Source organism: Protopterus annectens, chromosome 9.part0 (genome assembly GCF_019279795.1).
Source record: "Protopterus annectens isolate FY-2018-M chromosome 9.part0, PAN1.0, whole genome shotgun sequence".
NCBI classification, from domain to species: domain Eukaryota; kingdom Metazoa; phylum Chordata; order Ceratodontiformes; family Protopteridae; genus Protopterus; species Protopterus annectens.
The window spans coordinates 690530062-690545393 of record NC_056743.1 but is presented as its reverse complement, the minus strand read 5'-3'; the positions used below and the strand labels follow the sequence as shown (position 1 = coordinate 690545393).

Sequence of the window (15332 nt, the reverse complement as noted above, 5' to 3'; positions counted from 1 at the left end):
ACCAAACATCGCACACTCATACAATACGCAGATGACTCGACCATCATCTGCTCAGCCCAGTCCCTACCAAAACTGCAAAAAGTCACACAGGAAGCCTTTTCCTCTGTTGAAATATGGTTATCCGATGCCCAATTAATACTCAACCCAAACAAAACTAAACTACTCATCTTCCAACCCACCAAACATACTCAAAGCAACTCTCACTTTAACATCACAGCAAAAGACAACACCACTATATACCCAACTGAACACACCAAATTTCTAGGAGTGGAAAGAGACAATAAACTAAAATTTGACATTCACATATCCATGACCATAAAAAAGTCCACAAAAAACTAGGAGCGTTATACAGAAATAAGCAATTTCTCACCAAAGCAGCAAAGATTTCAATAGCAAATTCCCACCTTATCTCCACCCTGCTTTATGCCTCTCCAATATATACACCAACCTAAGGGAATGTGATCTAAACAAGCTAGAGACCTGCTACAACAAAATCGCCAAATTCACCACAGGAGCATCCTACCGTAGTCACCACTGTCTCTAATTTGCTGAACTGGGCTGGCTTGAACTCCCTCACCTCCTTCAGTGGTATCAACTCTCACTCGCCCACAAACTAGTAAACCATCCACTAAATGCCCCATCCCTCCAGAATCTACTCCAACCCTATCGCACCACCAGACCACAAAGATCCAGCAACAAAAATCACTTGCAGATCACTAAAGCCAATAACTCTGCTGGTGAAGCACTATTCTCTTGCGCCATAGCCAAATTATGGAATTCACTCCCACCCACAATTACCTCCGTACCATCATGCACCCACTTCAAAACTTTACTAAAAGTGCACCTAAAAACATGCTGGCTATGCCCTTGCAGCTCCCACTCTAATATCATCCACCCCATCCAACCACTACCTTTCTTTCCACTCCACTAACTACCTTGATTATAGCAAGCTCAGATGTTCATAAGCCTAGTACTTATTATACAGCAGGAACTTCTCATTGTAATATTTGTTAATGTCTGTTATATACTTCACAGATAAAGATTCTAGTTGCCTACTGATGTACTATGTTCTTCATCTGTAAATATGTTGTAAGTAATTGCTATGTTAAATTGTTAATCGCTATGTAATCCAAAGTAACTACTGTCTGTTTATTTTACTGTGGAGCTTTTCTCCCCGGGCCTCCGCTGAAAATGGACCTACGTCCAGTCGGACACTCCCTGTCAACAAATTTAAATAAATAAATAAATAAATGTTGGTGTTGTGGCACTTATTGGTGAATCCGTAGGCATTTGCTGCAGTTCTAGTTTATGTGGATTTTGTTGTTCTGTTATTAATGCATCTAGTTAACAGCCTCACAAGCTAAGCTGAAGCTGAATATTGAAAGTTCGCAGTTTTTTACAACTAAGGCACACATTCCCCTAATGAAGAGTTTAATAAGGACGTTACTTATATAAAGACAGCTTTTCTAAACCAGGGATATTGTAAAAAAAATAATAAAGTAACTGTCAGAACAAACGCTAGTCTCTCTCACAAACCCTTCAGTATAAGTATAAAGCTAATTAACTTACTTGTCAGTATTTATTGTAACAATAGCTTCATGATCAGGAACATTTTGCAAACACATTGGTCTGTTTTATCCAAAAATAAATGTTTGCTTCAAATGTTGATCAGCTAGGTCAAGTTCTCCTTTAGTTGTGAACGAAGTGTGGCTAAACAGTTTTTGGTATAAAAAAAGGTGTTAAGCAATTGCCCACACAAGGAACACTAACATCTAATCTCTCAAAAATATGCATGCCTGGTGGCAGCTGTGAATCTATTTGCAAGTGCAAATGCTTTTACTAGGTTAACACCTCTCACATTCACAAAATCAGAGCTCTGATCACTTGCAATAGTGTTTACCTAGTTTATTAATTTATCTGTTCCTGTTGGTCATGTTAAATTAGCCAAACATCAAATTTCATGGAAGCTACATATAGAACTGCCTTTGAGTGATATACATTGCAAAATGAATTGAGTGCTTTCTATATACATCAGTTAAAACATCATACTATTATAATTTCATTTGGATTAGATAGAATGGCAAAACCTCTTTAAACAAAATCTCAAAAGACACCTCAAATCTCATTGGCTATGCCCCTGCAGTAACCCTGACTAATTCTGTGCCCTCTCCACTAATATTTTTCAAGATCCTACTTTGTTTAATTAACTTATCTCTTCTCACTACCTCTGACTGTAGAAATCATAATCATATAAACCTATAGGAACTACCTATGAACATTAAGTATTATCTACTGCAAATTATTTCTTGTGTTATACTGTTAAAACAGTTGTTTTACCCTGTATGCCGTTTCTTGTAATATTTTGTTTTCATTTTTCTATGTTACTACTACATTTAGTTTTGTTTATAATCTTTATTATCTTGTTTAGATTTAGAATTGCTTTCTAATTTTTAGTGTTTCTAGTGGAGCTTTTCTCCCCGGGCCTTTACTGTAAATGGACATATATCCAGCTAGACTAGCCCGGTTAACAAATGCAAAATAAATGTAAAATCAATATAAAATAAATAAATAAATAAGTAAACAAGTTTTCATGTGAAGTTAGAAATATCAGTTGTTAGCGTATTATTTTTTATGGATTTTTTTATTTTAAGGGAGAACTTTTCTTCAAAAACACATGCACATATATAAAGAACTTCTAGAAACAACACACACACACACACACACACACACACACACACACACACACACACACACACACACACACACACACACGCTCAATTAATGACTACAATGAGGCAATTTTCAAAGCAAAATAATGCTTCCAGGGTGGTTATATGTGTATAAGTACAGATTCTCCAATATACAAAAAGTAGCACTAATAACTGTAATGGGCATGTACAACAAACTTGCATAACAGCCTTTCAGGGACACTAGATAAGCATACCATAATACTCTATTATCATTTACTAATTATATTACCTGAAAAGGAAGGAAGGAAGCTAGTGCACCCAATCCCTTACTACATGGGCATACCATAATACTACATTATCATTTAATCATTATACTACCTGAAAAGGAAGGAAGGAAGCTAGTGCACCCAATCCCTTACTACATGGGCATACCATAATACTACATTATCATTTACTCATTATACTACCTGAAAAGGAAGGAAGGAGGCTAGTGCACCCAATCCATTACTATATAAGCATACCATAATACTATATTATCATTTACTCATTATACTACCTGAAAAGGAAGGAAGGAAGCTAGTGCACCCAATCCCTTACTACATGGGCATACCATAATACTACATTATCATTTACTCATTATACTACCTGAAAAGGAAGGAAGGAGGCTAGTGCACCCAATCCATTACTATATAAGCATACCATAATACTATATTATCATTTACTCATTATACTACCTGAAAAGGAAGGAAGGAAGCTAGTGCACCCAATCCCTTACTACATGGGCATACCATAATATTACATTATCATTTAATCATTATACTATCTGTAATGGAAGGAAGGAGGCTAGTGTACCCAATCCATTACTACATAAGCATACCATAATACTATATTATCATATACCCATTATACTACCTATAAAATAAGGAAGGAAGCTAGTGCACCCAATCCCTTACTACATGAGCATACCATAATACTACATTATAATTTAATCCTTATACTATCTGTAATGGAAGAAAGGAAGCTAGTGTACCCAATTCCTTCCGCTTCTACCTACCACTACAATGAAAAGCTAGTTTGAGGAATTAAGGGAGTGTGCTAGCCATCTCCCTTTTAAAGTTTTAGCAGAAAGTAACATAACAACACATTGTCTGGATTCCATAGATATGACAACCTGATACAATTCACCATCATCAGTATAAAGTTGCCCAGAACAGAAACTGGGTTGCATTCATTTTCACATATAATGGCTGATGCCTTCCAAGTTTAAAATGTGCATATTGTCTGCAGTCATAATTTGTCAGTAAGAGCTCCTCCTCTGCTTTAGTAACAGCCTATTTTAAAGGGTAGGAGGAAGACACAACCCACCAGTGGGTCCTCTTGACGGTATGCATGTGTGAATTTGTCTGTGATCACTCACCAGTTCGGTTGATTCGGTTCATCAAGTGCTTCAAATTTGATTTGAATATCTGTTGTGTACCCTTCAAGTTCTCTGTGTTTCTGTCCCAGAAATCCTTGTCCACAACATCTTTTACCCACTTGGCACTGGGCTCAAACCTTTGATTTGTGCTTTCGTATTTTGTAATTAGTTGATGATCCACATAACCCAGTGCCACAAACTCTGGAGACACTGAGGTACCATACACAGCTGTATAGGAAAAGTGATATGAGTGGCTCCCACCTGTAGAGAGAGGAAACACATGTCAATACAGGGAGATATAGCGATAATACTGTTAATAGGCTAGACCAATACCAATCCCAACTTACAGTATTCTACAAAAATAAGCATAAAAAAATCAGCAACACACTTCTATTTACAACACAATGACAGTAAAAAGCTGATGTGATTCTTGCTTTCTCCCACAAAATTTGATGCTGATGTGATTCTTGCTTTCTCCCACAAAATTTGATGGCACCATCCAAAATCTATAAACTATGTGTGGATACTACAAGGAAGTATTTATTTTTTATACTTCTTCTACTTGCTATGGGGGACAAATTTGCTCTACATTATGCTAACTTTGTTCAGGAATTTGATTAATGAGGCATGTTTATATGCGCACAGTTATTTTCAATAGCATGTTGAAATATATTACAGGCATATACATGACCCGGTTCTTATCTGTGACTGTATTTGTGTTGAATTTCATAATTTCTTTCATAGACTGAATCAGAAGAGTGTTGGCATTTCCTTCTGCTATTTTAGGAATAAAAAACATATTAAATATTTAAACATGCTATTGTACACACACAACAATGGCATCAGGTTTACAATATATACAAACTAAATACTACCCATGCTTGTTCATGGGAGACAGTGTTCATCTGTCACATCTGACTGAGTCTCTGCCTTATCATGAGTTCCTAAAGGTTTAGAATCTCTGCTTGGATGATGCAGAGATCCATAAATTAGCCTATAAGATACTGGGTGACTAGATGCCAGGATGTATGAGATGTATACATTCCAGGAAACCTGTTATAAAGCAAACTTTAAGTCCAGAATAGCATTACTGGAGCAAACACACTTAACATCATGAAAGGAGATGTGATGACAGAGGGGAGATATGTTTGTTAAAAGATATGCCCCATATGTCTCCCTATGTGAAGTGGTTCTCCATGGAAGTCAGGAAGTACTTGACAAGGAATGAAGATAATGTTGGCATTTTGGGGTTTGATGTCCATAATGAAGATCTGTGTATGTGAAGAATCTTTTTTGAATCTTCATTCTCAGGGGCCTTTTTGATTATTGGTTCATGTTGCTGAGACAATGGTAGTGGTGGTCTTACTTCTTTGGACATTCTATCAGGTGACTGAACTTGATTATTGCATTATAAATACTGTGCAAACTTTGCGCAACATATTGCCATGATTTAGGTCACTTTAGGACAAGGGAAATCATTTCCCATTTCATAAATCATAGATTCTGGGACAGTCTTGCTTAGAATGGCTCATGTATATTGTCCACAAATTGTCGTTAATAGCCTGTTACTATCAGGGTACTGCTCTTGTCTAAAATTTGTTCATGGCCTTTATGATAGAGCTTATGTTGCCTGTTTGTTTTTAACATTTGGGTTGTGGTAAATTTAAGTAATTTGCACTTGTAGTAGTATAAAAGGTAAGCGTTGTTACACACAAGCTGTTAACTGAACAGCTTCATATTGCCACTCTGCTCTTTTTTAACTTCAGATTTTGCTAATTTATTTGTATAGTTATTTTGATTACAATTGCTGTTATTCATTGTTCTAATTCTTGTTCTTGTATAATGCTTTGGTTAAAAGCACCCTAATAAACTTGAATCTGAATTTGAATAATAAATCAATGTACTCATTCAGTACCTCTGCTTTTCCCCAGTCTTCTGTAATCTCCATCTCATATTTGCAGTCTGTCCATTTCTGTTCTTGCCTTCCATTTTCTGCAATCTAACTACAAAAAATCTTTTCTTCCTTTCTCTTATGCTAAGTTCCATTCACCTTTACCCTTTGCTGCTCTTGCTATCTTTGTTGCCTTTTTACAGCCTCCTTGTAGTTTCTCTTCCATCTCCCTATCCCCTCCTGTTCAACTCTTGTGTCCTGTCTTTTTCTATAAGTGCTAGCCTCAGATTCTTATGTAGATACATTGGCCTTCTTCTCACATTTGTCTCTTCTTCATACCCTTGTCCATATCCCTGAGTACTCCATCCTTAAATTATTCCTGGAGCTTGTTTAGTCCCTAAATTTGCTTGCAGTCCCTTAATTCATCATTGACAACCCCTACCCACCATAACACACTCTTCAAAAATTCCATATCCTTATCATCTACACTAAACCACACAGTGACATGACCATGGCTAGCTAACAGTATCTTATTTATTTATTTATTTGTATTTGTTCTCCAGGTAGAGCATTGATCTCCATGGACCTTTTCACACTCAGCCCAGGAGTGGTGCCTGGATAAGTGACTTGCTCAGAGTCACACAGTTAGTCTTAGCTTTAGCCTGGATGTCTATGACTTCCTCTGTACTCTCTGTACTGGTTAGGCCACTCCAGAATTCTATCCTTTCTGTACAGTCCTGCACAAGATGACTGCAATGAACATTGTCCAAAGCCTCAGTTAACTCTTTCAGAATCTTACAGTCTGCACCAGGTAGATTCAAATTCTCCAGTATTACAATATTCCTTCAACCTCAAAGCATTTATTCTCTCCTTAAGTCTTTTATCATTTTGTCTTGGAGAAGCCCAAAGTGTCTCCCTCTCATGGTCAACTGCAAAATTATCTGTGACTCTGATGACCACTTAACTGTGACCCATGTCTCCACCTCCAATGACAGGTAGTTCCCACATCTTGGTTGTGTAGACACCCATGTATCCATGTATGGGTGTTAATAGTCTGTTACTATTAAGGTACTCCTTTGTCAAAAATGTGCTCCTGGCCTTTATGATACAGCTTATATCACCTATTTATTTTTGTCATTTGAATTGCAGTCATTTGCATTTGTAGTAGTGCCCTTTGACACCTGTGCAAATGATAGCAACTGTGACCTGAGACCCTCACCGCCCTTCCTCCTGTGTGCTGAATGTGGAAATGTCTGATGCACAGTGTGACCTGACTCTGCACTACCAAGCATAGCCTGTACAGAATACTGCATGCATTATATTATTCACTGTGAAACTGCACTGTACTGCATATACTACAGGGAACATAGAGGTGGACCAAACATTGCTGCTTTGACTGCCATATACTGTGCTCAGTGATGTCTGGGAGGGGGGGGCAGCTGTGGTATGGCCAAGGGTTGTTATCTTACACCATCACTGTCTCCACTGGAGGATGGTGTGCTGTTGTTTGAGATGGCTCTTGCTGCTACAGATGTGGAGGGTCTCAGTGATGCTGGCTGGGCTTCCTGCTTCCTGATGATCATATTATAAAGCATGTAACATGCTATAAATAACTAACGGGCTGGTCATACTGAGTGCTCTCACAGATATGTACAGTGTAATCCAGATCTCAACAGCCAAACACATGGCCTTTGAATATTTCTGATTTTGGCATTGTTGATGTTATATACTACTATTTGGGTAAAGTTTGCTGGTTTCATACAGCCAGCATTAACTATTTTTTTTCATTATTTTATTTACTATGTGGTTGTGTGATTGTAGATTTCATATAGTTAAGTCAGAAATCTCAGAAGGAGACATTTTATCTCTAAAATGTGTACATTTAGGAATTTCTACTATCATACATCCAGTGTCCTGCAATTATAATTCCAGCATAGCTCAGAAGAACATCTTTGTTAATATTAACACTAACTCTCAAAACATGCTTATATCTATCCATCTCTCCTTCAATCTTCTTTAGAGCAATGATCTGTAGCTCAAGATTTATACTGTATAAAACATACAGTAGCCCAAACACCTAGATACAACTCAGCAGTAACGGTAGAATAATAATCATCTGTAAACTTCATTGGTTATCTGAAATAATTCATGATCTGTCCTTTAATATTAGTCATCTTAAGCAGCAGCATCTGTCTTTTCCAAATTCAGACAATAACACTCCCACAGTGTATCTTGCACAACTTCACGATGAGTGAAACAGCTCATCCCCCAAAAACATTTTTAAACCTAACGTAGGGAATGACCATGGGAAACAACCGTTATCCTGAAGAACAGCAAGCCCCCTCCCCGTTGCATACAATATTAATATCCTTATGGCATGCTGCAACCTAGCCATTATAATTTTTTTCTTTCATTTAGTTACAATGACAGTTATGTGAGTCACTGACTTTTTAAATGGCTTGCAAAAGCAAATTCACTGCTCTAGTTAACTGAATTACTTAGACATATACTTACTTTAAGCTTGCTAATTTGTTTTTATCCAGTTATATCTTTTCAGTGGAAAAGAAGTGAAAAAGAGCAGGGGTTTATTAAGTATCCAGTGATGCAGTCCTTAAAAAATTACAAATCTGCCCTCCCCAATATTTCAACATGTTAAAATTGTGGGCTTTGCTCAGTCATGAGTGAGAGAAACTTTTCACTTCAGATTCTAGTAAGGCAAATAGCAGTTGTTCAATGCCAAAGTTATTTGTGAATTTAAATAGATAAACAATGTAACAATTTGTTTATGTAGTTTTGCGGTAAAATTCATCCATGTTCTTCATATAAAGATTTCTGCAACAATGAACTCTTTAGAAAATAGTTTCAATTTAGCTGTTTATAGTATTTTACTGACCTCAGCAAGACAATATCAGGATATAAAATTGTGGGCAGTGACCAACATTAAAAACTATAAAATCTCTGTTGCTTATCATAGCACAAGTGACCTGAGAGATTCTTTTCTTAAACAACGTAGATATTTGAAAGAAAGAAAAACATGGTGGGACCTTCATGATCTGTGGCAAGGAAACATGAAAATTGGAATACTTTTTGGTGATGTTACAGGAATAAAACATTGTGATAAGGATAACAGTACTTGATGGTGGATTTTTTAAACTAATTGTCCTCAAGTTGCAATGATATCTGACTCCTTTCTATCATTATTAGTTCTTCTAATACTTGGAAATCCAGCACTAGGTGCTCAATCACCACACAGTTAAAGAAACTGAATCTCAAAATACTGTGTAGGTTTATGGCCCTGTGTAGTAAAATGAAGGAAGGACTGTAAACATCTTGCTATGTAGGGATTTCTTTGGTCAAAAAATATAACTTCAAACAGAATGTACTGTAAGACTTTAAGAGCCAGTCAGACAAACTCCTAGAACAAGGGTTGTTAAATTTCAACCAAACACAGCATGCTGTATACTGAGGAAGCTAAACAGAACAGGAATGTCACAGGAAGTAAGAAACAGAAACAACTAAGTTATGCTTTATTTAATGATCCAAACTTAGCGTCAAACACACAGGTAATTCAAGAAGACCTTGGTGATCTCTACACAGTCGTTTTTTTAAGGACACATACATTTGGCAGCTTAGCATAGAAAATCTACTATTTAGTGAATGAGAATGACTGTAACCCTGCTCCTCTGATCACCTCTCCCCAAAATCATAGCTCCCAGAAAGGTTTTACATGTATGTCACTGAAAGATCTTGCATGTATCATCATTACTGCGACGTCACAGCTGTATGAGATATTTTTCACCTTAACCAGGAATCCAGTAATGTCTCTTTTCCCAATGGTTATGATATATAGATGTGATAAGGTATAAGAGGTAAAACATGGTGGTATATCTCTGTGTCAATTCACCAGAGTTCACATTTAATCATATCTTCTGCTGACTGACTAGAGTTGCAAGGAGGATCGCCTCCCTGCAAAAGATGTTTTAATAGATGTGGTTCCTGCACTTTTAATGAGTGTGTGTTTCAAAGGGTCTAACTTGTTCAGTTTGCTGTCTAGGGGCAGAAGGAATACTGTTTGAGAACTCATACTGGATGTGATTTGGATATCTTATTTACATATAGAAATACTGAACACATTTTATTTGTATAATGGATAAGTGAACTAGTCCCTCTCATATCATTTTTGGCTATTACCTGGGCCACAGCAGTGAGTGTAAATATAATGAATACAAGCAATTTAATGCAGTCTATCAGCCAGCAGTATTTGAGAGATGGGAGGAGCACCTGGAGAAAATCCACATAGGCGTAAGAAAACATGCAGTCTTAATGCAGCTAGTGGCCAGAGGACAGGGTTGAACCCTGGACTCTTGTACCTTGACACAGAGATCTACTGGGCTACCTTGCTTACTATTACTTCAAATCTGGTTAACAGAAATTATCATCGTAACTGCTACAGTACAGAGAATCTGAAATCGGTTATTTACAAGGTCATTTTTTAACAATATAAATAGCCCAACTAACAACTTGCCACCAGCAGGAATAGTTAAAGTTAAGCAAAAAAGGAAGTCCTGGAATACCAAACAGGTTATGTAATATAATAAACTGAAGAAAGAAAATGCTGGCTAAGATAACTGCATATCAGGACTACCCATGATCATGTGAAATACCTTCAAGTACACAAGTTTTTAAGAAAGAAATTTATAAAAACAGAATTATTGGTATAATAAAAAATCCACAAGTATTAGTTCAATGCCAACATATTATGGAGGAAGATAATTTAACAGGAAAGATCCCTGACAGGGATGGTATTAAGTTAAGAGAAGATAAGGAACCGTAAATACAAAAAAATGGCCAGCACCACACAGAGAATCAAAAGACTTTATTAAGTCTTAACCATAGTCCCTTTACTACATAATAGTACAAAAGTCTTCACAGAATCTTCATGCACAGACTGGTTTTGGCCCAAAAGCCTTTATCAATGTGATTCAATACCCAATGGTGTTCTCTTTTATACAAAAACAGTCACCCTAACAGCCAATACAAAATCCCTGATAGTTAGCTAACCTATTACCATACCTTTAATTTAAAGAATGAACATACCTATTAACAAAAAATATATAACAACACATATAATATATGTTGTACACACCATACTAAAGAATAATAATAAATCTTTACAAATGTTCATTCAGACATGGGGGAAATAACCCACCCAGTCTAATGATTCATGCCTTTTCCTTTTTATTTAGAAATTAATGCCAGTTGGTTTTATTAAATTTTTGACTACCCACCTTTTCAATAATAGTAAAATGAAAATTGGCCCTGTTGTGAACAAGAGTGTGTTTGTACAGTGCATTAGTAATAACTTTGTTCCTTGTATTACGTAGATGTTCTGAGATACGCAGTTTTAGAGATCTAGATGTTCGACCAATATAAAATGCGGATCAGTGACAAACAGCCAAATACACTACCCAATTACTACTACAATTGGCAAATGTCTGAATCTCAAAAATACGTTTAGTATTCCTAGTTGTGAACTCCTTTGTTTTAAGAACATATCTACAAAAGCTACAGTGTTCACAAGGGAAACAGCCAATATTATACTCATTGGTACTATTTTGTCTCTTGTCTGTATTTTATGGGACTTGTGGCTTCATTTCCTTCATTAGGTTAATGTATTGCACATTTTGTGACAGTTCATAACGGTATAGTCAGATGGGTCTTAGATAAAAGAATTTTTTTAGACCCCTATTAGGCCCTAAAAGTGCATTATCCACATACTTTTGAACTAACTGGTTATTATTTTTGTTTACATTATTTTATTGTTTGTGTGATTAGGAAATACTAAACAGTTGACCAATCTTATCTAACAATATTGGGATATTTTGTTATCATATGAGAACTTGGGTGAAATATTGGATAACAGGTGTGCCTGCTCCTTTCGTAAGGGTGTCACTTTAGGTAGACACCTCGGTTTTTATAAAAAACACGCATTTTCCAATGTGAAAATCCAACGTACATTGGATGGCACTAGAGTATTTGGCTGTTTCCCTTGTGAACACTGTAGCTTTTGTAGATATGTTCTTAAAACAAAGGAGTTCACAACTAGGAATACTAAACGTATTTTTGAGATTCAGACATTTGCCAATTGTAGTAGTAATTGGGTAGTGTATTTGGCTGTTTGTCACTGCTCCGCATTTTATATTGGCCAAACATCTAGATCTCTAAAACTGCGTATCTTGGAACATCTAAGTAATACAAAGAACAAAGTTATTACTAATGCACTGTACAACACACTCTTGTTCACAACACGGCCAATTTTCATTTTACTATTATTGATAAGGTGGATAGTCAAAAATTGAATAAAACCAACTGGCATGAATTTCTAAATAAAAAGGAAAAAGCATGGATCATTAGACTGAGTGGGTTATTTCCCCCATGTCTGAATGAACATTTGTAAAGATTTATTATTATTCTTTAGTATGGTGTGTACAACATATATTATATGTGTTGTTATATATTTTTTTGTTAATAGGTATGTTCATTCTTTAAATTAAAGGTATGGTAATAGTTAGGTTAGTTAACTATCAGGAATTTTGTATTGGTTGTAAGGGTGACTGTTTCTGTATAAAAGAGAACACCATTGCATGTTGAATCACATTGATAAAGGCTTTTGGGCTGAAACCGGTCTGTGCGTGAAGATTCTGTGAAGACTTTTGTACTATTATGTACTAAAGGGACTATGGTTAAGACTTAATAAAGTCTTTTGATTCTCTGTGTGATGCTGGCCGTTTTTTGTATTTATGCTATTTTGTTTTGGCCATTGAACTTGCCGTCCTTGCGAAGTTATTTGATTTCCAAGATAAGGAACCAGTCAACAAACCTGCATGGATGTCCTGTATGCTAAATGGCTACTTCTGCAGATTTGGGAATTTCATCTCTCCCATGATATATACTGATTGTTCAGGTCTTCACAGCTTGCTTTAGATCTTATTAGCAAAGATGACTTTTATAATACTTTTTATGCTAAGCTTTCTAGACCCTGTTTAATTCCAAGTGAATCAGGGTAACTGAGTGTACTTTAATTGCTTTGATAGCTTCTCTCTTAAGCATGTCTAATTCCTCTACACCTGAAAGAGAGTTTCTACTTTCTTGCAGGAAGGAAAAAATACCTGCTCATAAGAAAGACAGCAGAAAACATAGTTCATCCCTGTAGCATAGAGGGATGAAGCCTTGAGTGTGAACCAGGCAACATGTGCTACATTAGCAGCACAGGTGCTGAAGGGGACAGGTGGAAAAATATACACTGAAGTGGCCAGTGCCATCTCACTCCTCCTGGTGGGAGGGAGGGGCTTGGCCTGCAACATCAGTAGCACATACCAGAAGGAGGGTGATCATCCATGGAAGATGCTGGGAGAGCCCAGCACTGTTAAGCAGCACATGTACCACTGAGTTAGGGATGATATGGGTCACAGCATGCCCATCATTCCCTATTCAGGAAGTCATTGTGAGTCAGCAGGATGTCCATGAGGAAGGGTAGAAAGCATGAGGTGGTACACTGACTGCTCCCTAATTCCTGATTCTTGCCTTCAGTGGAATGAATAGACCAGAGGGCTCTTGCTACTGGAAAAATGAATGAGCCAATAGGATACAGGTGAAAGAAACCCTGGCCTAGGTCCTGCGGTGCATTATATACAACATAACAGAGAACAAAAAGAAACTACAGGCTTATATTTTTGAAGTCTGAATTTGATAAAGAGCTAGACTGCTTTGCCACACAAAAAAGTTTAGAACACACTGCCTTAATTTCATTTACACGTCAAGTATATACAATCTGGATGAAACATTCTCTTAAAAAAGCTTTGTACAGATTTTGCATCTTTGGCACCTTGACAAGGCAGGTACAAAGTTATTTATCCAATAGGGTTTGCTATACTTTAGTATATGGTATTAAGTTGAATAGTATATCATGAAACTGTTGGGTACCACAGGACTCAATATTAAGACTGTTTCTTTGGTAAGATACACCAGCAGCAAAAAAGATATCACTTAACTATTCTTAAACAGCTTTTAAACACCTTTAGTGAATTCTAATATTATAGATTACTCTATAACACTTTTAATATCATTTGAAGTAATAACCAAATTTTTGGAAGGTAATTATGAATATGTTATTAATCAAGTAAAGCTTTAAATATCTAGGTTTGTTTATTAACAACATTATATTTGATAAACATATAGATTATGTATATTGCACAATAAAACATACTCTGAATACTTTCATAGCTTAAAAATTGTTTCAGTTTTAAAACAGAAGCACTACTAGTGAATTTTATGTTTTTGTTTGTTAGATTGTGATTTACATATTTATTATTCTACAGCCGAACACATTACTTCAAAATTATTTAGTATCATTCTACATTAAGGTCTATTTCAAATTTAAGAAATTTGCACCTATCATTGTGTATTTTTATCAAACCACTAAGCAGCTGTCTTTGGAAAAGAAAACAGATTTGTTTCAATAACTATCTCCTGGATTCAGTAAAGCCTACACTAAGTGTATTCCGCTCTGAGTGAAGAGACAACACAGGCATAATTCACACCTTCTTCCTCCTAATTTTAGTTTTCCTACTGATTTTCTTGCAGCTTTAAATATTGACAGGAATTCACAAAGGTTACCACAAAGTGTAGTCTGCATATATACTTAGTGCAATCTTTCTGAGTGACAAGAAAGTACAAAAAACGTGGTAGGGATATTGTCAAATACATATCGTGTACACAGTGTACACTCAGTGTAGGTGTTATTGAATGTGTTATAAACTATATAATAATTGCTTTTTTGCAGTCTGTAATTTTTTCATTTGAGATGTTGTTCCACTAGCAACATATGCCAGTATATCCTTTAGTCAAAGGGATTTTGATTTTGGCTTGGTGGTTGCTTGTAGAATAATTCTATGGCCATTGTTAAACACTGTGTCAGAGAAATATTTTAAAAGATCAGCTTTTCCATGCCTGTATAAAGAGGAAAAATTGTGATATTTTTAATTTATATATTCACTTGTTACGATATCAAAATTTTGTTTTGTCTCTTGGCTCTCGGATATGGGGCATTCTACAGTAGTTCAAAAATATAAAATGTACTGTGTAAATTATTTTGTAGAAAGGAAATATGGGTCATGTTTGGCCCTTAATCAGAGCAAGCAATGAATGTGGACATCTTTTGAAACAAGTTTAGGGAAGGAGAACATATTCCTGAGCCAGAAGACAGGCATGAAGTGCAGTGATGGAGCCAGAAAAGATGCAACTGGGGGAGCTTCTGCTGCCCAAACATGAATGC

At 36.2% G+C, this 15332-nt stretch overlaps 1 protein-coding gene across 1 annotated transcript in view; it reads right to left on the bottom strand.

Moving 5' to 3' along the window:
• Positions 1–15332, bottom strand: part of LOC122811453 (major histocompatibility complex class I-related gene protein-like) — a 522120-nt gene that overhangs the window by 407931 nt on the left and 98857 nt on the right. The window contains exon 2 of the mRNA XM_044083305.1: positions 4108–4368. Within this exon, the coding sequence (XP_043939240.1) occupies positions 4108–4368 (261 nt within the window). The remainder of the gene's footprint in view (positions 1–4107; positions 4369–15332) is intronic.